We start from the raw sequence: 25,000 nt of genomic DNA, 5'->3' as shown, positions 1-25,000 counted from the left end.
GTGCCGACAAAGGTTCATCCTGGCTTTACGGAATTTCATTACTAAAAGTAGTTGGTATTATTTACCTGTGCGTAAAGCTTATTTAAAGATTTTAGATGGGGATACTAATAGTAACAAATAGTATATGGCATTTTCCTCCATGATAATAGTTTCACAGACAATTCTTTACCTTGCGGGCCACATGTCCATCGTGAGGGCCACATTTGACCCGCGGGCCATGAGTTCGATACCCTGAATTAGTCATGTAGTATTGTCTGGTACACCTTTTCCTTTCATAAATTCATAAAATGGGATAGATTTTCTCTCACGTCCTCCCGCTCCCTCGCTCGCTGTCTACCTCTCTTTCCCTCTCCTTCTCTTTCTTTCCTTGATTCGATCAATTTATCTGGCTCTCCCAACAGACCAAATATGACTTCACAATGATGAGCGGCTTCGTCCTCGTCAGCCTGATCGTCCTCCTGATATTCGGCTTCGTGGCAGTCATGTGGCCCAACGAGATCGTCAGAATGGTGTACGCTTGCCTCGGGGCCCTCCTCTTCAGCTTCTACCTGGTGTTCGATACCCAGCTTATGGTAGGAGGGAACCACAAGGTCGCATATGCCCCAGAGGAGTACGTGTTCGCGGCCCTCAGCTTGTACCTCGATATCGGCAACCTGTTTTTGTACCTCCTTAGGATCATTGGGGAATTTTGAAGGGGCCGTCTTTGCGTTTTAGTTAGTGACTCCCAACTAAGGGTTGGATTGGAACACCGTCGAAAGGTATTGTTATTAACGTGAATTGTTGTGCATTGTTTATTTTAAGGATGTTATTTATGAGGGACATGCGCTAAAAAGAAAAAGAAAAGAAAAAAAAACAGCCTGAGAGGATTTTCAGGAAGGGAGTGGCAAAGGTTTTGGATTGTAACTTGATATTGCGATAAATGTTTATTTTTTTCGCTGTTATGGTTGTATAAGTAACAAGGAAATTAACGCATGGATGTAAGTGATGAATCCATGTATGTTTGATCTGTTTACCTATATACTTATTTATGTACAACTGAGCATATTATCCGCTATCTTATTTGTATATTGAGCCTCAGTCTTCGGGAAACATAAGTGTGATGTGCTCGCCAATAAAACCGTAAAGATAACTTGATTTTACCTCCATCCCCTGCAATGTCCGAAACCCTGGAATGTTTGTATCCAGATTCAGATGGACAGATTCCATCATACATATCCAATCTCTCTGCTCCCGATTTCGCCGATTTAGTGCACCCAAGGACCTTTGTTTCCTGGCGCTCTCTCGATAGAAATTGTTCTTTCCTGTAACGCAGAAGGAAGTCCAGGTATCTACGGTCCCCATACCTTTAAAGATACTAAGAATAATTCATTTGGTATTGATAAAGTTTCGCATTGTAGCACTCTGTATGGCCACTGAAACAGCAAAGGAAATGTGTAATAATATGATCACATAAATAGATTCATTTATCTTGGTAACAGTAGAAAGTAAAGATACTCCCCTTAACATCACAGTAATGGTTCCTCCTATCACAATTTTATTTATATCGCCGAAATAACTGCTTTTGAAGCTTCCTTCCTCCACACACACACACAGCGCCACAAAGCAACAACAGCCTGGACTTATAAAAAAAATAAAAATGTGTCCCTTTGTCTTCTGACGAAAATTCCTTTTGGTCACTTGCGACCGACGTCTAAACATAGTTCTGTTTTATTGTGTAACATCTATCAACAATCTTTTGAAACTGGAGTAAAAATAGGGGCATAAAAGAGGAGAGGAGAAAAATGACTTTCCACTTCATCTATTCTCTCTTACTAAACGTATCAGTGTGTGCGTATCTGCGTGTGTACACTGCGAGGCTAAAAATGCACCATTATTGGACTGTGCATAGCGTGTGCAAATACAGACAAACACACTTTTCCAGCATATCCGTGACCATATTGATTAAGTATTTCAGTATTATGATACTGCACAATCATGTAATATATATATATATATATATATATATATATATATATATATATATATATATATATATATATATGTATATATATACATATATATATACATATATATATATATATATATATATATATATATACATACATACATATATATATATATATATATATATATATATATATATATATATATATATATATATATATATATAGTTTATCACGTCCATTCTGCTGCAGATATACTTCAAAACTTCTGAAATTTTGATAATACACCGATCACCTCTTTTCCCGCATAATACCCAATATATATATATATATATATATATATATATATATATATATATATATATACCTATTCATATATACATTTATATCTACTTTTCCTTGATATTCTACCAGTAAATAGAAGTATTATTTTTCTTACTGTTTTCATAAGATTAATCTCGATCAGTTTCATAACAGCCTTAGGAGATATATTCTGAGTGTATTATATACATTCGGTAAAATCACGTAATTTAACAAACAGAAAATGAAACAAAGAACAGTGAAAGTACACTCAATAGAATAAAAACTCACTAGAATCAAAAAAATTTAGTTAAAAGACTTTACATTACATCATCTTGCTGACCTGCGTTCGATCCTGCGCGCTACCAGTGAATGGCAACCCCGGCCATTCCTTGCTCACAGGAGGAGATCTAGAAGGCAAAATAAAACAGACAGTATGATGCCACAGCAAAGAATATCCACTGCAGCAAATGGAATTGAAACTAAGTGTATTTCACAAAAGTAAAACAAATCGCCACACTAACACATGTCCAGGGTATATACCTGTATGGAACATGTTAGAAGTTTCTATTCCATTTTGTCAATTTCCATTCTTTTAAAATGAGTCATTCTTGAAACGCTCTGAAATTTCATAATTCGTTCCTTCATCCATTTCCCATATTTTTTCATCCTTTTCCTATAATTTCTTTTTAAAAAATCTGTCACGAGGATTTTTTTTTTAAATCAAATCAAATCATCCATGAATAATAATAAGGCTTTGAACTACGAATTTATAAACAATTTTTACGATTATAAAATGAATGACCTTACACTAATTAACTTGCATAAAAGATACATAATATTTTTTTTAAGGACATACCTGGGATACCAAACCACCCCGCCTACACCACACATGATCACTGAATGTAAAACTTTTCTCTCTCAGCTCTCAGTGTATTTGCAAACATAACTCCCCTACATAAGCCTAAAGGTGTTCCCTCTACGATGGATGTCGTACATTTTTGTCGGCTTCTGAAATTAATCAGTACATGCTCCATCCTTTTATTCATTGTTATTATCATTATTATTATTGTTATTATTATTATTATTATTATTATTATTATTATTATTATTATTATTATTATTATTATTATTATTATTATTATTATTATTATTATTATTATAATCATCATCATCATCACCATCATCATCATTAATATTATCATTATCATTATTATTATTAGTGATATCATTATTATTATTATTATTATTATTATTATTATTATTATTATTATTATTATTATTATTATTATTATTATTATTATTATTATCATTATTATTATTATTATTAATCACTGAGTAAAACAAACCGCCTCGAATTTTCTTGCCATTTCCCTATTTTATCTTCTCCCTGCTACATGAGTCATTCTAAGCCCAAACGTCCACCCGCTATCTAATCACAGGGTCTCCCTTATCTGCAAAAACAACGTCAATCTACCGTATATCTCCCAAAACGAGTGTTCCAGAGTCAGACGGCGTTGTGCAGCCAGCCTGAACGGTTCCTCGGTTTTTCTAGATTTTAAAATTCTTGGTGGAATAAAAAAGGTAAGATTAATAATGTTTTAAGATTTTCCAGCGTTTCGTTCCGATTAGATTGTTTAGCGAAATGTTTTATTAAGATTTTTTTTCGTTTTAGGATGTCTATATTTCCATGATTTTCCTGTGATGTTGAGAGAGAGAGAGAGAGAGAGAGAGAGAGAGAGAGAGAGAGAGAGAGAGAGAGAGAGAGAGAGAGAGAGAGAGAGAGAGAGAGAGAGAGAGAGAGAGAGAGAATAATTAATGATCAAAATGAGCTAGACGTCAAAAGTCACAATTAACACTAAGGCAAATTACTGTAGCGAAAAGGGTTGTTATAAGTTAATGATTACGCTAAAGTGTGTAAGAAGTTAAACAACACTATAAGGTAGTATGATAGCGAAAGGGCAGAAGGGAAGCTGATGAGGAATAACATAAAGGAATGGTTGTTAAAAGGGGGAATAAGTTATAAGGAAGGAAAGCAAGTTAGTTAATGTGTTTGAGGAAGGTTTATTTATGTGTCTGTGGGAGGAAAACAAGTTAATTCATGCGTTTGAGGGAGGAAAACAAGTGTATTTATGTGTTTGAGGAAGAATGAAAAGTATATTAATGTGTCTGAGGGAGGAAAACAAGTTAATTCATGTGTTTGAGGGAGGAAAACAATTTATGTGTTTGAGGGAGGAAAACAAGTTAATTCATGCGTTTGAGGGAGGAAAACAAGTGTATTTATGTGTTTGAGGAAGAATGAAAAGTATATTAATGTGTCTGAGGGAGGAAAACAAGTTAATTCATGTGTTTGAGGGAGGAAAACAAGTTAATTTATGTGTCTGAGGGAGGAAAACAAGTTAATTTATGTGTCTGAGGGAGGAAAACAAGTTAATTTATGCGTCTGAGGGAGGAAAACAAGTGTATTTCTGTGTCTGAGGGAGGAAAACAAGTTAATTTATGTGTCTGAGGGAGGAAAACAAGTTAATTTATGTGTCTGAGGGAGGAAAACAAGTTAATTTATGCGTCTGAGGGAGGAAAACAAGTGTATTTCTGTGTCTGAGGGAGAGGGAGGAAAACAAGTTATCGAAGTAAAACTCCGGGAAGAGGGAGAGAGGGCGACACAGGATGCCTTCCTTAGTACATTAGGTTTATCTGTGCTTCGTATTTTTCTTCATGTGTTATCATAAAGAACAATCATACAATAGACATCATTGAATATGCAGTGTAAGGCAGATACGATATGCGTTTTTTATCAGTCACGTGAACATCAGAAGTGAATGTTTGAATTTATGCTTATCCAAGAGAGAGAGAGAGAGAGGGAGAGAGAGAGAGAGCGAGAGAGAGAGAGAGATAGAGAGAGAGAGAGAGAGAGAGAGAGAGAGAGAGAGAGAGAGAGAGAGAGCGAGAGAGCGAGAGAGAGAGAGACAGACAGACAGAGAGACAGACAGACAGAGAGAGAGAGAGAGAGACAGAGAGACAAAGACAGACAGAGAGAGAGACCTATTTATTGGATGCAGTAGTTCTTTAGAACGTGCCAATATATGCATAATTCCCATACGTTCACATGTGTCTGTCTGTACATTTGTACTTAACGGGGAAAAGTAAAAGAGAACCGTAAATGTGATAATGCAAAAAGGGCGGTGACAGACGGTACCTTGTTCCCGATAACAGCTGAGTCATCGATTAGAAATTGTAGTCCTACCTGAGTAATCAAACGCTAAAATGAATGTCTGAGAGAAAGAATATATATATATATATATATATATATATATATATATATATATATATATATATATATATATTCATTAACAAATAAACAGAGAATCGATAGTGGCAAAAGCTTTATAAAAACTCGATAATAAGATATTCTTGCCCATTCGAATGAGCAGTTAGTCCGGTTAACCTTATCCTTATCTCCGAATGGTTACTGGAGAGCCAGGAAATAGCACTGGGGAATTGATAACAGATAATTTGATTGGAATTTGAGGAACGTGGTCTCCAAATTGACGGTAAATATTTTAATTTATTAATAGTTTAATTATTTTCTGTTTCACTTTGCTACTATTGCTATTAATATCACTGACATTAACATAATAACTCTTATAATTATTATTATCATTATTGTTATGAATATTATCGTTGATATCAGTGCCATCATTATTATGATTATTTAGTCAAGCCATTCGATATATTTTTAAATTTTTGTTCTAACTATATAATTTACTATTATCATTGTTATTCATATATTTGGAGTTAGCGTAAGTTAGACAGGACGGCAGATAGATGAACAGACACAAAAATAATGATGATAGTGATGATAATGAAAGTGGCATTATCATTATTATCATTATCATCATCATTATTCTTATTCTTCTTATTATTTTATCAATGAGAATGATAATGATAACAATGATGATGATGATGATGATGATTGATGATGATGCTACTACTACTATTATTATTATTGATAATAATGATGATAATAATAATAATAATACTAATAATGATGATAATAATAATAATAATAATAATGGTGATGACGATAATATCAATAATGATAATATTACTGATAATTTTGATAATGTTATTCCTGATTATGATAATAATGGCAATAATAATGATCATAATGATAATAGTAATAATAGTGATAATGATGATGATAGCAGTAATGATAATAATAATGATACCGATAAGAATAATAACGATAATAGTAGTAATGATAATGATAATAAGAAAAACACTGATGATATATTGACAACAATAATGAGGATAATGATAATAAAAATCATGATGATCACAGGTATTCTTATAATCATTATCATATAATAATGTAATGCTTGCAATTATTGTCATTATCATCGCTGCTAATATTTTCATAACTGCTATTAACATAATCATCATTAGTCTGCGTTATTTGAATCACGTCTCGATATCATAAACATTATAATTACCATCACAATTATCATGATAACCTCATCCTCGGCCACACGTCATTATCATTATCCTCATTGCCATTCACTTCCATTATCCAGGTCCTTGGTGCGCAGATTACATACCCCTGTATCGCCAATTATAATGGAATGGCTTTGATCACTCGGTTAATTATTGACACTGGTATAATGGTTCATATATACATACATACATCTGTGTGAGTGTGTGTGTGTGTTTGTATGTGTGTGTATACAGTTTAGACAGGTAAATCTTTCACCAGAAGTAGCATTTGTGCCATGTTCGATTAATTTTAGGTGCGCACATAAGTAGATATTAGGACATCCAATAGAGGGTTTTTACTGTAATACCACTAAGGACTACGTAGGGTGGCCAAGCAGAGGAGGCCACCTTCTTCTCACTGGCGCCGTCCCTATCACATCATTTTTACTATTTTCTTGTGTTTATTCGCCTGTTTCTCTTTACATTCCTACCTAATTTTACGTCCCTATCACATCATTTTTACTTTTTTCATGTGTTTATTCACCTGTTTCTCTTTACATTCCTACCTAATTTTACGTCCCTATCACATCATTTTTACTATTTTCTTGTGTTTATTCGCCTGTTTCTCTTTACATTCCTACCTAATTTTACGTCCCTATCACATCATTTTTACTATTTTCATGTGTTTATTCGCCTGTTTCTCTTTACATTCCTACCTAATTTTACGTCCCTATCACATCATTTTTACTTTTTTCATGTGTTTATTCGCCTGTTTCTCTTTACATTCCTACCTAATTTTACGTCCCTATCACATCATTTTTACTATTTTCTTGTGTTTATTCACCTGTTTCTCTCTACATTCCTACCTAATTTTACGTCCCTATCACATCATTTTTACTATTTTCATGTGTTTATTCACCTGTTTCTCTTTACATTCCTACCTAATTTTACGTCCCTATCACATCATTTTTACTATTTTCATGTGTTTATTCGCCTGTTTCTCTTTACATTCCTACCTAATTTTACGTCCCTATCACATCATTTTTACTATTTTCATGTGTTTATTCACCTGTTTCTCTTTACATTCCTACCTAATTTTACGTCCCTATCACATCATTTTTACTATTTTCTTGTGTTTATTCACCTGTTTCTCTTTACATTCCTACCTAATTTTACGTCCCTATCACATCATTTTTACTATTTTCATGTGTTTATTCACCTGTTTCTCTTTACATTCCTACCTTGTGTTTATTCACCTGTTTCTCTTTACATTCCTACCTAATTTTACGTCCCTATCACATCATTTTTACTATTTTCATGTGTTTATTCGCCTGTTTCTCTTTACATTCCTACCTAATTTTACGTCCCTATCACATCATTTTTACTATTTTCTTTTGTTTATTCGCCTGTTTCTCTCTACATTCCTACCTAATTTTACGTCCCTATCACATCATTTTTACTATTTTCTTTTGTTTATTCGCCTGTTTCTCTCTACATTCCTACCTAATTTTACGTCCCTATCACATCATTTTTACTATTTTCTTGTGTTTATTCGCCTGTTTCTCTTTACATTCCTACCTAATTTTACGTCCCTATCACATCATTTTTACTATTTTCATGTGTTTATTCACCTGTTTCTCTTTACATTCCTACCTAATTTTACGTCCCTATCACATCATTTTTACTATTTTCATGTGTTTATTCGCCTGTTTCTCTTTACATTCCTACCTAATTTTACGTCCCTATCACATCATTTTTACTATTTTCATGTGTTTATTCACCTGTTTCTCTTTACATTCCTACCTAATTTTACGTCCCTATCACATCATTTTTACTTTTTTCATGTGTTTATTCGCCTGTTTCTCTTTACATTCCTACCTAATTTTACGTCCCTATCACATCATTTTTACTATTTTCTTGTGTTTATTCGCCTGTTTCTCTTTACATTCCTACCTAATTTTACGTCCCTATCACATCATTTTTACTATTTTCTTGTGTTTATTCACCTGTTTCTCTCTACATTCCTACCTAATTTTACGTCCCTATCACATCATTTTTACTATTTTCTTGTGTTTATTCACCTGTTTCTCTTTACATTCCTACCTAATTTTACGTCCCTATCACATCATTTTTACTATTTTCATGTGTTTATTCGCCTGTTTCTCTTTACATTCCTACCTAATTTTACGTCCCTATCACATCATTTTTACTATTTTCTTGTGTTTATTCGCCTGTTTCTCTCTACATTCCTACCTAATTTTACGTCCCTATCACATCATTTTTACTATTTTCTTGTGTTTATTCGCCTGTTTCTCTCTACATTCCTACCTAATTTTACGTCCCTATCACATCATTTTTACTATTTTCTTGTGTTTATTCACCTGTTTCTCTTTACATTCCTACCTAATTTTACGTCCCTATCACATCATTTTTACTATTTTCTTGTGTTTATTCGCCTGTTTCTCTTTACATTCCTACCTAATTTTACGTCCCTATCACATCATTTTTACTATTTTCATGTGTTTATTCACCTGTTTCTCTCTACATTCCTACCTAATTTTACGTCCCTATCACATCATTTTTACTATTTTCTTGTGTTTATTCACCTGTTTCTCTTTACATTCCTACCTAATTTTACGTCCCTATCACATCATTTTTACTATTTTCATGTGTTTATTCACCTGTTTCTCTCTACATTCCTACCTAATTTTACGTCCCTATCACATCATTTTTACTATTTTCATGTGTTTATTCGCCTGTTTCTCTTTACATTCCTACCTAATTTTACGTCCCTATCACATCATTTTTACTATTTTCTTGTGTTTATTCACCTGTTTCTCTCTACATTCCTACCTAATTTTACGTCCCTATCACATCATTTTTACTTTTTTCATGTGTTTATTCACCTGTTTCTCTCTACATTCCTACCTAATTTTACGTCCCTATCACATCATTTTTACTATTTTCTTGTGTTTATTCACCTGTTTCTCTTTACATTCCTACCTAATTTTACGTCCCTATCACATCATTTTTACTATTTTCATGTGTTTATTCACCTGTTTCTCTTTACATTCCTACCTAATTTTACGTCCCTATCACATCATTTTTACTATTTTCATGTGTTTATTCACCTGTTTCTCTTTACATTCCTACCTAATTTTACGTCCCTATCACATCATTTTTACTATTTTCATGTGTTTATTCACCTGTTTCTCTCTACATTCCTACCTAATTTTACGTCCCTATCACATCATTTTTACTATTTTCATGTGTTTATTCGCCTGTTTCTCTCTACATTCCTACCTAATTTTACGTCCCTATCACATCATTTTTACTATTTTCTTGTGTTTATTCACCTGTTTCTCTTTACATTCCTACCTAATTTTACGTCCCTATCACATCATTTTTACTATTTTCATGTGTTTATTCACCTGTTTCTCTTTACATTCCTACCTAATTTTACGTCCCTATCACATCATTTTTACTATTTTCATGTGTTTATTCACCTGTTTCTCTTTACATTCCTACCTAATTTTACGTCCCTATCACATCATTTTTACTATTTTCATGTGTTTATTCACCTGTTTCTCTCTACATTCCTACCTAATTTTACGTCCCTATCACATCATTTTTACTATTTTCTTGTGTTTATTCACCTGTTTCTCTTTACATTCCTACCTAATTTTACGTCCCTATCACATCATTTTTACTATTTTCTTGTGTTTATTCACCTGTTTCTCTCTACATTCCTACCTAATTTTACGTCCCTATCACATCATTTTTACTATTTTCTTGTGTTTATTCACCTGTTTCTCTTTACATTCCTACCTAATTTTACGTCCCTATCACATCATTTTTACTATTTTCTTGTGTTTATTCACCTGTTTCTCTCTACATTCCTACCTAATTTTACGTCCCTATCACATCATTTTTACTATTTTCATGTGTTTATTCACCTGTTTCTCTCTACATTCCTACCTAATTTTACGTCCCTATCACATCATTTTTACTATTTTCATGTGTTTATTCGCCTGTTTCTCTTTACATTCCTACCTAATTTTACGTCCCTATCACATCATTTTTACTTTTTTCATGTGTTTATTCACCTGTTTCTCTCTACATTCCTACCTAATTTTACGTCCCTATCACATCATTTTTACTATTTTCTTGTGTTTATTCACCTGTTTCTCTCTACATTCCTACCTAATTTTACGTCCCTATCACATCATTTTTACTATTTTCATGTGTTTATTCACCTGTTTCTCTCTACATTCCTACCTAATTTTACGTCCCTATCACATCATTTTTACTATTTTCTTGTGTTTATTCACCTGTTTCTCTTTACATTCCTACCTAATTTTACGTCCCTATCACATCATTTTTACTATTTTCTTGTGTTTATTCACCTGTTTCTCTCTACATTCCTACCTAATTTTACGTCCCTATCACATCATTTTTACTATTTTCATGTGTTTATTCACCTGTTTCTCTTTACATTCCTACCTAATTTTACGTCCCTATCACATCATTTTTACTATTTTCATGTGTTTATTCGCCTGTTTCTCTTTACATTCCTACCTAATTTTACGTCCCTATCACATCATTTTTACTATTTTCATGTGTTTATTCACCTGTTTCTCTTTACATTCCTACCTAATTTTACGTCCCTATCACATCATTTTTACTATTTTCTTGTGTTTATTCACCTGTTTCTCTTTACATTCCTACCTAATTTTACGTCCCTATCACATCATTTTTACTATTTTCATGTGTTTATTCGCCTGTTTCTCTCTACATTCCTACCTAATTTTACGTCCCTATCACATCATTTTTACTATTTTCATGTGTTTATTCACCTGTTTCTCTTTACATTCCTACCTAATTTTACGTCCCTATCACATCATTTTTACTATTTTCTTGTGTTTATTCACCTGTTTCTCTTTACATTCCTACCTAATTTTACGTCCCTATCACATCATTTTTACTATTTTCATGTGTTTATTCGCCTGTTTCTCTTTACATTCCTACCTAATTTTACGTCCCTATCACATCATTTTTACTATTTTCATGTGTTTATTCACCTGTTTCTCTTTACATTCCTACCTAATTTTACGTCCCTATCACATCATTTTTACTATTTTCATGTGTTTATTCGCCTGTTTCTCTCTACATTCCTACCTAATTTTACGTCCCTATCACATCATTTTTACTATTTTCATGTGTTTATTCGCCTGTTTCTCTCTACATTCCTACCTAATTTTACGTCCCTATCACATCATTTTTACTATTTTCTTGTGTTTATTCGCCTGTTTCTCTCTACATTCCTACCTAATTTTACGTCCCTATCACATCATTTTTACTATTTTCATGTGTTTATTCACCTGTTTCTCTTTACATTCCTACCTAATTTTACGTCCCTATCACATCATTTTTACTATTTTCTTGTGTTTATTCGCCTGTTTCTCTCTACATTCCTACCTAATTTTACGTCCCTATCACATCATTTTTACTATTTTCTTGTGTTTATTCGCCTGTTTCTCTCTACATTCCTACCTAATTTTACGTCCCTATCACATCATTTTTACTATTTTCATGTGTTTATTCACCTGTTTCTCTTTACATTCCTACCTAATTTTACGTCCCTATCACATCATTTTTACTATTTTCATGTGTTTATTCACCTGTTTCTCTTTACATTCCTACCTAATTTTACGTCCCTATCACATCATTTTTACTATTTTCTTGTGTTTATTCGCCTGTTTCTCTCTACATTCCTACCTAATTTTACGTCCCTATCACATCATTTTTACTATTTTCTTGTGTTTATTCACCTGTTTCTCTCTACATTCCTACCTAATTTTACGTCCCTATCACATCATTTTTACTATTTTCTTGTGTTTATTCACCTGTTTCTCTCTACATTCCTACCTAATTTTACGTCCCTATCACATCATTTTTACTATTTTCTTGTGTTTATTCGCCTGTTTCTCTCTACATTCCTACCTAATTTTACGTCCCTATCACATCATTTTTACTATTTTCTTGTGTTTATTCACCTGTTTCTCTTTACATTCCTACCTAATTTTACGTCCCTATCACATCATTTTTACTATTTTCTTGTGTTTATTCACCTGTTTCTCTTTACATTCCTACCTAATTTTACGTCCCTATCACATCATTTTTACTATTTTCATGTGTTTATTCGCCTGTTTCTCTTTACATTCCTACCTAATTTTACGTCCCTATCACATCATTTTTACTATTTTCTTGTGTTTATTCGCCTGTTTCTCTTTACATTCCTACCTAATTTTACGTCCCTATCACATCATTTTTACTATTTTCTTGTGTTTATTCACCTGTTTCTCTTTACATTCCTACCTAATTTTACGTCCCTATCACATCATTTTTACTATTTTCTTGTGTTTATTCACCTGTTTCTCTTTACATTCCTACCTAATTTTACGTCCCTATCACATCATTTTTACTATTTTCATGTGTTTATTCGCCTGTTTCTCTTTACATTCCTACCTAATTTTACGTCCCTATCACATCATTTTTACTATTTTCTTGTGTTTATTCACCTGTTTCTCTTTACATTCCTACCTAATTTTACGTCCCTATCACATCATTTTTACTATTTTCTTGTGTTTATTCACCTGTTTCTCTCTACATTCCTACCTAATTTTACGTCCCTATCACATCATTTTTACTTTTTTCATGTGTTTATTCACCTGTTTCTCTTTACATTCCTACCTAATTTTACGTCCCTATCACATCATTTTTACTATTTTCTTGTGTTTATTCAACTGTTTCTCTTTACATTCCTACCTAATTTTACGTCCCTATCACATCATTTTTACTATTTTCATGTGTTTATTCGCCTGTTTCTCTCTACATTCCTACCTAATTTTACGTCCCTATCACATCATTTTTACTATTTTCATGTGTTTATTCGCCTGTTTCTCTTTACATTCCTACCTAATTTTACGTCCCTATCACATCATTTTTACTATTTTCTTGTGTTTATTCACCTGTTTCTCTTTACATTCCTACCTAATTTTACGTCCCTATCACATCATTTTTACTATTTTCTTGTGTTTATTCACCTGTTTCTCTTTACATTCCTACCTAATTTTACGTCCCTATCACATCATTTTTACTTTTTTCATGTGTTTATTCGCCTGTTTCTCTCTACATTCCTACCTAATTTTACGTCCCTATCACATCATTTTTACTTTTTTCATGTGTTTATTCACCTGTTTCTCTTTACATTCCTACCTAATTTTACGTCCCTATCACATCGTTTTTACTATTTTCATGTGTTTATTCACCTGTTTCTCTTTACATTCCTACCTAATTTTACGTCCCTATCACATCCTTTTTACTATTGTCATGTGTTTATTCGCCTGTTTCTCTTTACATTCCTACCTAATTTTACGTCCCTATCACATCATTTTTACTATTTTCATGTGTTTATTCGCCTGTTTCTCTTCACATTCCTACCTAATTTTACGTCGGGTATATTTCCCCGATAGTTCTCTGATCCCTACGACCATGGAAGACATCGAGGCAGAAGACGCCACCTTCGCCTTCTCGGAGAAGTCCATTCGGATGGGCTTCATAAGGTGAGGTTCATGAGACTCCGACTTCGAAGCGTATCGCCATCTGCCTGCTTCGTTTCTTGAGATTGTCGGTCAATTTGATTTATTTCTTATTTTCTCCCTTTCTGTCTCTCACTATCCCTTTTCCTCTTATTTCTCTCCACCCTTCGAATGTGAAACTCTTTATCTGCTTAGGAATTCATGGTGAATAGAAATACACAAGATAAACAAAAAGATTTAATCTCATACAAGATCGTTGAGACATATCCTCATGGAAAAAATGAATACCAGTATTCAGCTTGCATGCCTTAAAAAGAAAAAGAAAAGACTCTAACCTCATTCTTTCCACCCAACAGGAAGGTGTACGCCATCTTGTGCACGCAGCTCCTGATCACCTTTGGTCTGGTGGCCGTGTTCGTATGGGTGCCCGCAGTCAACGACTACGCCCTCAAAAACCAATGGATGCTCTGGGTCGCCATAGGCCTGACGTTCACCATGGTCATCGCCCTCTCCTGCTGTGGCAACCTGAGGAGGAAGTCGCCACATAACTACATAGCGCTGTTCGTGTTCACCATCAGCGAAGCGTACCTGCTCGGGGTCGTGAGTGCCTCTTACCAGGGGAAGGAGGTCGCCATCGCCATCGTGGCCACGGCGGTGGTGACGCTGGTGCTCACGCTCTTCGCATTCCAGGTGAGGGGATGGAGAGACAGGTGAGAGGGAAGAAAAGGAGGGAAAGGCGGAGGGCAAGATGGGAGGGAGCAAAGAGGGTGAGAAGGATGGTGAAAATGAGAAAGATGGTGAGGATAGGAAGGAATGAGATATTCTTTCAAGAATATCTTAAAGGTTGGAAGGTAACTGAATGGAAGGGGAAAGAGGGAGAGAGGTAGAAAAGGAAGGGGTAGGGGAAAGAGAGGCGAAGAGAGGAGGGAAGGTGATGGGGGAGATTTCATATGACTTGATTATGAACAACCATCCCAGTATTTTGAACAAGGCTGCTAAATCTGTTATTTTTATGTTCCGACACATAGAATGGTGATATGTGTTAGGTTAGCTTTATGAAAATCTTATTTGCAGATCAACAATTACCATCGGTTAAACTTTTAACCCAGGATTGTCAGACAAAACTCTTCATGGGCTAATTTTCCCTGTAGCTGTGTTGAGTGCCAATAAAGTGTATCCTGGCTTCCCAAGATTTCAGTACTAAAACTAGATGGTATTATGTACGTAAAGCTTATTTGACATAAAAGATTTCAGATGGCACTACTGGCAGTAACAAATTGTGCATAGCGTTATGTTCTTTCTTGGCGATCATGATTTCACAGACAATTCTTCTTGTCACCTCGCGGGTCCATCGTGAGGGCCAGATTTGTCCTGCGGGCCATGAGTTTAACACCCTGATTAAAGGCCTTTTCTTGTAGAAGTCCCCCAAAATCTGATACATGTTTGTCCTTTGCATGCACATTACTGGAACTTGTTGAAACATCTTTTCCTTTTGTATCAGTGTCTGCCTCTACCTTGACGCACTCGGGCCCGCCAAGCAGAGCGTGTATTTTCCAGATATGTTTCACGCTGGGTCAGAGAGGAATTTATAATTTCATTAATTATAAATCGCATCGTGAGTTCCTTCATATAAAATTCTATTCAAAAGATGCATAGAATGTTTTTTAACAGTGCATCAAGTTCTGTACATGTTCACTCGACATGAGTAAGATTTGTCATGGTTGCTGGAACGACTTGGTAAGAATTTTTAACGAGTTCGAATCATATGACGTGGTGTTGACTTCGGTGGAATCAATGTCTTCAAAATCATTCTGTACCTCTACGCTACAACTTTACGGCCTCAAAAGATATCGCAGAATTGACCGTGCATCTTGATTTGTTGATATGATTCAATTAGTAAGACAAGCAATTACCTCTGATCATTAGCATTATCTAGTAATCTGATTCAGACAGAGCTTACACACAGTGGATATGATAAGATGCAAAACCTCATGCAACTCCCACTTTTCATATGAAGAACAATGCATGTAATGATTTTTGACTGAATCTGAGAAATACTTTTGGAATTTTCCACAGACTTCCGAAGCGAAAAGGAATATCTATAAAATCATCATATTTGCCGAGCAGTCAAATACTTTTCCACTTTATTTGACGTTGCTACAATGGTTAAATATATCTGCATGTGAAGGTCTTTAATGGTTTTCTGTTGACTTTTGTGAAATTAAGAGCAATAACTTATATATATATATATATATATATATATATATATATATATATATATATATATATATATATATATATATATATATATATATATATATATAACTTCTTATGTCAGTGCAAACTCTGATGATAATTGTGTTTTGTAGTAACCAAACCATCTAACATGTATTAGCGTTTGGAGTTTCGGGATGCTACAAAAAGGCCTCTAGTCTCGTATCGTTGTCTGGTACCCCTTTTGCTCCACGTCTTCCCTTTCTCTCGCTATCTACCTCATTCTTTTCCCCTTCCCCTTCTCTTTCTCTCCCTGACTCCATGTTTCTCCCAACAGACCAAATATGACTTCACTATGATGGGCGGCTTCGTCCTCGTCAGCCTAACCGTCCTCCTGATATTCGGCATCTTGGCAGCCATTTGGTCCAACCAGATCGTCAACATGGTGTACGCTTGCCTCGGGGTCCTCCTCTTCAGCTTCTACCTGGTGTTCGATACCCAGCTCATCATAGGAGGGAACCACAAATTTGCCTATTCGCCGGAGGAGTACGTGTTCGCGGCCCTCAACTTGTACCTCGATATCATCAACCTCTTTATGTACATTCTCGCGATCATTGGAGGATCAAGGGACTAAGGATGTGAAGGAAGGTAGATGAAAGGAAAGGGAAAGAAGGGGGGGGGGCAGAATGGAGAAGGGGTGGATTTTGCTTATTCGTTAGTGACTCATTACCAAGGGTTGGATTGGATCATGTTATTTATGAGGCACATGATTTGAAGAAAAAGGCTGCAGAAGGAATGGGCTAAGGTGAATGATTATCTGTTTGCCTATCTATTTATGTATGTACACATGCACATCACTATCAGCTATTTTGTTTGCATATCGAGCTGTAGTCTTCGGGAAACATGTGTGATGTGCTCGCCAATAAAACCATAAAGGTATCTCTTGATTTTTCCTCCATCCCCTGGAATGTTGGAATCCATGGACAGATTCCCTCATTTATAACATCTTCTTACTCCGATTTCGACGATTTGTTTACTGGCGCTCTCTCGATAGAAATTCTTGTTTCCTTTAACGTAGAAGGGTATCGGCGGTCCACATGGCTTTAAAAAGATACTAAGAATTTATCCTTTTTTATTGATAGAATTTCATGAGTCGTAGCAATATGGAAACAACAAAAGGAATATACAATATGAGAATCACAAAAATAAATATATTTTTCCCAGTAACAATAGAAAGTAAAAATACTTTCTTTGTTTCATTACATCGCAAATCTAATCATATCGCCGCAATTACTGCTGTCCAAGCTTCCTCCCTTCACACACATACCATCATCATCATCATCATAAAGCAACAACTGCTGGGACCTGAGAAGAAAGAAAATGACGTTCCCCTTTAGGTCTCCCTACGAAAAATTGTTTTCGTTACACTTAAGACCAACGTTTAAACAAAGAAAATTACATACTCATGAAACCTCTATCAGCAACCTTTAAAAACTTAGGCAATGATAAGTTGGTGGACGAAAATGACTTTCCTTCCCCTCCATTCTCTCTTACTAGACGTTATATCAATGTCTGTCCGTGTGTGCGCGTGTGTGTGCACACTGCGAGGCCAAAAACGTACCATTATTGGGTTGTGTATAGTGTGTGCACATACAGAAACACAGTTCAAGCAGATCTTTGACCAGTGATTAAATATTTCAGTACTAAAATATTGCACAAACATTAAATTGCTGTTTATTTCTTTTCTTTTCTTTCTTTTCCATGATATTTTAGCTGTAAATAGAAATGCCAGTTTTTCATGTTTTCATAAAATTAATCTCAATCTGTTTCATAATAGTTTTGGAGAGCAGCAATATTTCGGGTGTTTTATACATATTCAGTCAAATACTTCACGCAATTTGCCAAAAAGGGAAAGGACTCAAACAATAGTGAAGACATACTCAATAAAATAAAAATCTCATCTAAAATATACAAAAATGTAGGCCTATAACTTTACCTTCAATCCGCTTTTTGTTCTTTTAGTAATTCAATATAGAAATCGGTTCTTTGTTAGACAGATTTCACAAAAGAAAATCAACTTGCCATGCTAGCAGATGTCCAGGCCTGTATGGAACATTCCAGAAACTTTAATTTCGTTTTGCAAATTCCCATTCCTTAAAATATGCCATTTCATTCTCTTCGGCAATGAAAGATTCTTGAAACGCTCTGAAATTTCTGAATTCATTCCCTCTTATATTTCCCAGAAACTTTTAACTCTTTCCCTATAGTTTCTTGAAAAGTCTCCTCTCACCAAGATTTTTTTTTACTCGTCAAATCATCCATGATTAATCATTTGAAGCTGATAAACGATGTTTATCATTATAAGATGAGCTTACAAAACAGAAAAAATATCGATTTCAAAATGTATTTAGACCCCATTTTTTGTGTGGGGAGATGGGTACTAATAAGTCTTTAAGTTATTAATGGATATTTCTCGAAAAGGTTAGCAAGAAAAACAAGATTTTTTCTGACAATTCATTGACACCTTTCACGCGACAGGAATCGAGCAGGTGGTATACATTAATAGAGTTGCCAGATGCATTTCTCCTACTTCGGATATTTCATGCATATTCGTACTTATATTGGATATCCATAACACATCACTACCCACCATAAGATATCAAAAGCCATCTTGGATATCATATTCCAAAATACTGTGTACTTGTCGGAAAAAAGCCGTCAACCGCGGCTATTCCCATTACGTCACATAAATGGGCGGAGCTTAGAGGCCTGTCTCGCCTCCGATCACGAGACAGCTTATGGTGTCGCGTCGCGTCGCCAGACACCCTAATTGCTAACGGAAAAGATGCCTTTATAATTTAAATGCAACAGTAAAATGATGTGTCGAAAATGAACACCCTTTTGCAGATAATTTCCATTGTTTATTATGCAATCTAGCAAGATTAAAAGAGGACAGCATGGCACGATTGTCAATATTAATAAAAAAAAAAATGACGTGGCAAATTGATATGAGCCAAGTACAAATGGAAACAGCCAAGTACAAATGGAAATTGAAATAATTTAAGCATGTAAATACATAATTACTGAATGTCCAATGCAAAATGCCTAAATACTCATTTAGGAATTTCTTAGGAATATACAGTAATCATCCATCGGTTACGCAGTTCAAATAAATCTATATAGGCTGATTTAACCCCTCTGTAAATATGAGAACACAAACCGTTTCCAGGCATTGTGTATTGCGCTGTGGTGGGCGAAGATTCTACGATTTCCGCTCAGTTGTTTAGCATTTTCAGCGGGATAGTGTTGTGGATGGTGCTGAAATTTGGGTTTAACTGTTTTAGAGCGCGCGCACGCACACACACACACACACACACACCGCAAAGGGCTAAAGGCTGCTCTCCCCCCGCCTTAACGTGTTTGAGAATCCAGCCCTGGGCTGTTAAACTCATTCACCCAGGGGGCCATATTTCACCTTAGTATGCACTATCAGGCCAAATTGTCTTACGATTGACGTAAACACGTAGGAGGACATTTCGTTCATTACAAAATCACAATGATAGAAAAAAAATAAGAGTGCGAGTGATAATCTCAGCTGGCGAGGGACTAGCTTAATTGATAATGTAAAACGGCCAACTAGAAGACTGGAATAGCAAAAGTAAAGCGGGCCGCGTGCTTGACACCCTCGATGTAGACGGAGTTTAACCACACCTGCTGTCCAATGTTGTTTCATGTGATGCGATAGACCCTGCAGTGATCTTCAGGTTTGTTAAGCAAAAATAACAATCATGTATAGCAAGTAAAATTCAGTTTAATATGTTGGGTGCAACCAAAAATCCTTTCAGAAAAGGACAATAGTGATAATATCTTAAAGCCAAGGCTGTTAAAGAAAACAAACCTGACTTTCATCAATTTACTGCTCTGACCAACTAATCCATTGGTGCTCACGATGTTGCTGAAAGGAGAGCCTCGCAAGTCTTGTCAAAATAATAGCATTAAACCGTCTTCCCTTTGTCTTAAATTTTAAATGACGGTTCACTCTGAACAATGCACACAACATCTATTCACCTTGATAAGCTAACACTGTCGCAATTCTGGACATGAATGGCTGCATTGTACTGCAATTGACGCGGCCTGAGACATACATAATGTATGTGACTCGGTCACGGAACCAAGTGAGTGCATGCATGCTCGGGAATTCACAATTGCTCATGTTGCATATATTTATTGCTGCAGTCAACTGCACTGTTTCCTATTCCAGTCTATTAATCCTGGCATTAAAATATTACTGAACATCTAATCATATATTGTGGTTGGAGGGGAACCATAGGACTCATGACTATAGTCCTTCGGGAAAGTCTTGGACCTGACAATCCTCTCCTGGATGATGTCCCCGTCACTGGCATATTCCCAGAAAGTGCTCAAGTTGTGACGAGGCGTTTGCATGGTGTGGGACACAGCGCCCATGTGGTTGCCCCAATCTGTGATGGGATCGCCTTTCCAGTAACGCCTCTGGTTGACTGGATGACGGCTGGTTATGATGTACGCATCCTTCTCCAAGCCCGCATCCGCCACTAGCTCTACCAGGGCGGTGTTGATCATTCCTGAGTTAAAGGTGACACCATGGTATTGACATCACTTGGAATTTCTGCAACAACCGAGGCTCCAAGTCAGTTATGATGTATTCTGTGGGAAAACCTTCCTTTTTGGAATTCCTGATAGAACCCAAGACCGCAGCCTAAGGATAAGGATAAGTCCGATATGCGAAGCTGAGCTTCGCCCGGGCTATGAGGGGAGCCCGGCCTATGCCGACTAATGTCGACTCGATCAACGTGTGTCAGCTAGTGCTGACGCGACAGAGCTTAATCCTTACCCACCGTGGTGCCCAGCCACAGCAGTAACCTCCGGGCGACAATTGCAACTTCTCGCGCCTGGGCGGGGCGCGAACCGCCGACCCCTCGGATGAGAGGACGGCATTTTACCACTGTACTAGCCTGGAGGCTGAACCACAGCCTCCAGCAGCTTCAAAAATATACTGAAAATCACCTTTGCAGTGATGCCATCAGGTAGCCCATGATGGATGTGAAACATGAGGTCATACTGATGAGGAAATTTCTCTTTCATCTCTGGCATAGGACATGGGACGCCAGGAGCTGCCGGGAGGAGACGAGCACGCCAAAGAGGTGCTTATGTAGAATTCTCAAAAGGTTGAAGCAAAAGCTTGTTGATTGCTGTTAACACATCCGAATCCTTTAGAACCTGTACAGAGAAACTAAACCTTAGTGCTGTCCTTTATCCCAAGACTGAATTATATTAATACTGTAGTTATAGAACTGGTGAGAAAACTGTTTTTTTTTTTTTTTTTTTAACCTTATAATCAGCCAGAACTCGGGTTGATATTATCCAAAACTCATACACTTCGTGTGATCCATTAAATTCACGCTTCATGTATACATCGGTAATGCACATCCCTAGCCCAAACTGAGACGTATAAGTGTTTATACGCCTCCCATATTTCAGTCTGCTTAAATGGGTAAGGAGGTCATTGTGCCCATATCTCGCATAGCCGAGGATGGTCGTCTATTTACCAGCGGTGTAATCTATTCAGTTTTTATTTGTGTGTCTGGCGAGTCCCAGAGTTGTACATGCCACATGGTGCACTTTGAACTGCTGGGATGGGCAATTTGGCAGCTTGGACAGATAGCCTGTAAGCAAATAAAGTAACACTAAGAGAGAGAAAGAGAAAGAGAGAGAGAGAGAGAGAGAGAGAGAGAGAGAGAGAGAGAGAGAGAGAGAGAGAGAGAGAGAGAGAGAGAGAGAGAGAGAGAGAGAGAGAAAAGAAAAGAAAAGAAACGAAAAGAAAAGAAAAGAAAGAAAAGAGAAAGAGAAAGAGGAAGAGGAAGAGGAAGAGAAAGAGAGGGGGGGAGAGACTTCAATTCCTCATCTTTGTTTCAACTGTATCAAAAATCTCATTCAAGTTATGAAAGGATATACTTTAAAAAAAATAGAATTCCATATATTATTATTTAATATAAAACAGTAACCCACAATAGTATTCACAATCAATTACTTAATATAGTAAATATCACAATTAGAAATTAATATCAGACACTGAATAAAAATTGGTAATCACAATGTTGAATGATATCACATAGAAATGGATTAGAGCATGAATTAATCCCAGAAGGAAATTAATATCAAACACCCACAACCAATAATAGCCAAGATGAAATGTTTACAAGACAACTCATAAGCAGACATGTAAAAGCACCTGAATTAAACCAAATGAAATCTTAAATCAGATTACTCATTAAGTACTAATCTTCCCAATACAAATTGTGAATAATATGCATTAGAATCAAAGGATTAATCCCCCAGAAGTAAGTTAAACACACTGTCAGACATTTGCCAAAAGCTCCACCTACATGTTAGCTAGGTTAATCATTTGAATTCTCACTAGCACGATACTCATTATGTGAAAAAATATAACGATATATGAGACTTAATCTTACGTAACAATTTGCCACAAACCATTACAAGTCAAAACACCAGCACCTTTCCTGAGGAATCTCGCACGCGCTCTCCCTCCGAAAGACCAATACAAACATTCCACCGGTCGCTTACACTCCGGTGCAGACGTCGCCTCTCATGGCGGCATTTCAAATCTATTCAAATTTATTTATTATCTTGCTTACTAAATAGGTGTCCTACCTTATTAGATTATGTTAGCATTACCATACACAAGAACATAAGATCAAATTACACAAAATAAACAACCTTGTTTTATCATAGCACTAGTGACTTTAATCAGTAATCATATGTATTTATCCCCAGAACACTTCATATCCGAAGCATAATTACTTGCCTATTTAGCTCGAAGATATGGGATTCTTACTCACTGAATCTCTCTCTACAATATGATAGCACTCTATTGAACTCACTAATCCTAACAGATCCTGTATAATTACCACCTCCTCATATGACACATTACCTCTCTTGTCACATTGTTTCTATAATGCTCTCATTTTCTGGCATCTTTGTAACGTTACTGACTAGTAACTTATCCTCCTCCTCCTTAGCCCTTTTACTGGCCTAGTACACTTATATTTCAGGCCCTGAAAACGTTGTGACCCTCCTCGCTGCTACCCTGACACACGATGACTTAAGGGACCATGGAGCACCAGCAACCAGCTGTAGAAGCCTATTGGGAGCTTGCCACCAAACGCGTCGTCAGTGCATAAGGCGTTGCAGACTGCTCGAGGGCGAGCCGTTGCGTGACCGAGCGGTTGTCAACGATATGGTCAAGCTGGATGGTTTCCCCTTTGCACCTAGGCCTAGCAGCTGCCTTCCTTCCTTCCTGGCATCGCACCCACCACGCCCGAGCCTTGTTTGCCCAAGTACTTTCTCCCCCTTGAACAAGTCCGGCGAACTCACCTCCTTTGTCACGGCCGGAGGAAATGACACCCAAAGATACAGAAGCAAGTATCTGCCCAGGACAGGAGTCGCTGGATAAAAGCACGTCTTGTCAGGAGGTCAAGGCAGACATGAGACCAAGAACAGGTCACCGCTCTGCCCTCAGAACCAGGGGCACGGGTCTCTCGAGGGGTCACACTTTTACCTTTACCAACAGGCTGGAAAGTGGCAATGTCGTCACGGGAGATAATGTAATTTTTTTTTGAGTGAATTGACATAGAATGACCTTATACACACATACATAGTCATACATACATACATACATAGTCATACATACATACATACATAGTCATACATACATACATACATAGTCATACATACATACATACATAGTCATACATACATACATACATAGTCATACATACATACATACATAGTCATACATACATACATACATAGTCATACATACATACATACATAGTCATACATACATACATACATAGTCATACATACATACATACATAGTCATACATACATACATACATAGTCATACATACATACATACATACATAGTCATACATACATACATACATACATTGTCATACATACATACATTGTCATACATACATACATAGTCATACATACATAGTCATACATACATAGTCATACATACATACATACATACATACATACATATACATACATACATACATACATACATACATACATAGTCATACATACATAGTCATACATACATACATACAGACACACACACACACACACGCGTATATATATATATATATATATATATATATATATATATATATATATATTTATATTATATATATATATATATATATATATATATATATATATATATATATATATATATGGTAGAAAAACCCACAATGCGCAAACAGCCTCCTCGCTTCCCACATCCTTCGTCTCCTCGCTTATGCCGGTCACCCGTCACATGGACCGCCTGATCCTTCGACCTGGCCTGACCTCCCTTCGCTTCCGTTCTCCTGTCCTCACCTGCCCCGTAGTTCCCGAGTG

At 36.0% G+C, this 25,000-nt stretch overlaps 3 protein-coding genes across 6 annotated transcripts in view; 2 read left to right on the top strand and 1 right to left on the bottom strand.

Moving 5' to 3' along the window:
• LOC113823321 (protein lifeguard 1) overlaps positions 1 to 1,129 on the top strand; it is an 8,187-nt gene extending 7,058 nt beyond the window's left edge. For all 4 annotated transcript variants that reach the window (XM_070115570.1, XM_070115569.1, XM_070115567.1 and 1 more), the window contains exon 4: positions 402 to 1,129. In XM_070115570.1, the coding sequence (XP_069971671.1) occupies positions 402 to 692 (291 nt within the window). In that variant the 3' untranslated portion in view covers positions 693 to 1,129. The remainder of the gene's footprint in view (positions 1 to 401) is intronic.
• Positions 1,130 to 3,690: 2,561 nt separating this feature from the next.
• On the top strand, positions 3,691 to 17,470 carry LOC113823324 (protein lifeguard 1). The gene is made up of 4 exons (XM_027375937.2): positions 3,691 to 3,827; positions 14,252 to 14,341; positions 14,674 to 15,007; positions 16,869 to 17,470. Exons 2-4 carry the CDS (start codon positions 14,271 to 14,273, stop codon positions 17,163 to 17,165), a joined length of 702 nt encoding a protein of 233 aa, XP_027231738.1. The 5' UTR covers positions 3,691 to 3,827; positions 14,252 to 14,270; the 3' UTR covers positions 17,166 to 17,470.
• A 2,222-nt stretch (positions 17,471 to 19,692) lies between these two features.
• Positions 19,693 to 22,185, bottom strand: LOC138859655 (uncharacterized). Its single transcript, XM_070115460.1, has 4 exons — positions 22,181 to 22,185; positions 21,973 to 22,055; positions 21,522 to 21,717; positions 19,693 to 21,158 (listed from the first exon to the last, which is right to left on the bottom strand). Exons 1-4 carry the CDS (start codon positions 22,183 to 22,185, stop codon positions 20,828 to 20,830), a joined length of 615 nt encoding a protein of 204 aa, XP_069971561.1. The 3' UTR covers positions 19,693 to 20,827.
• Between the last annotated feature and the right edge of the window lie 2,815 nt (positions 22,186 to 25,000).

This window comes from Penaeus vannamei, chromosome 37 (assembly GCF_042767895.1).
Source record: "Penaeus vannamei isolate JL-2024 chromosome 37, ASM4276789v1, whole genome shotgun sequence".
NCBI lineage: Eukaryota > Metazoa > Arthropoda > Malacostraca > Decapoda > Penaeidae > Penaeus > Penaeus vannamei.
Note: the sequence above shows the minus strand (reverse complement) of the source record. Positions and strands in the feature narration are given on the sequence as shown.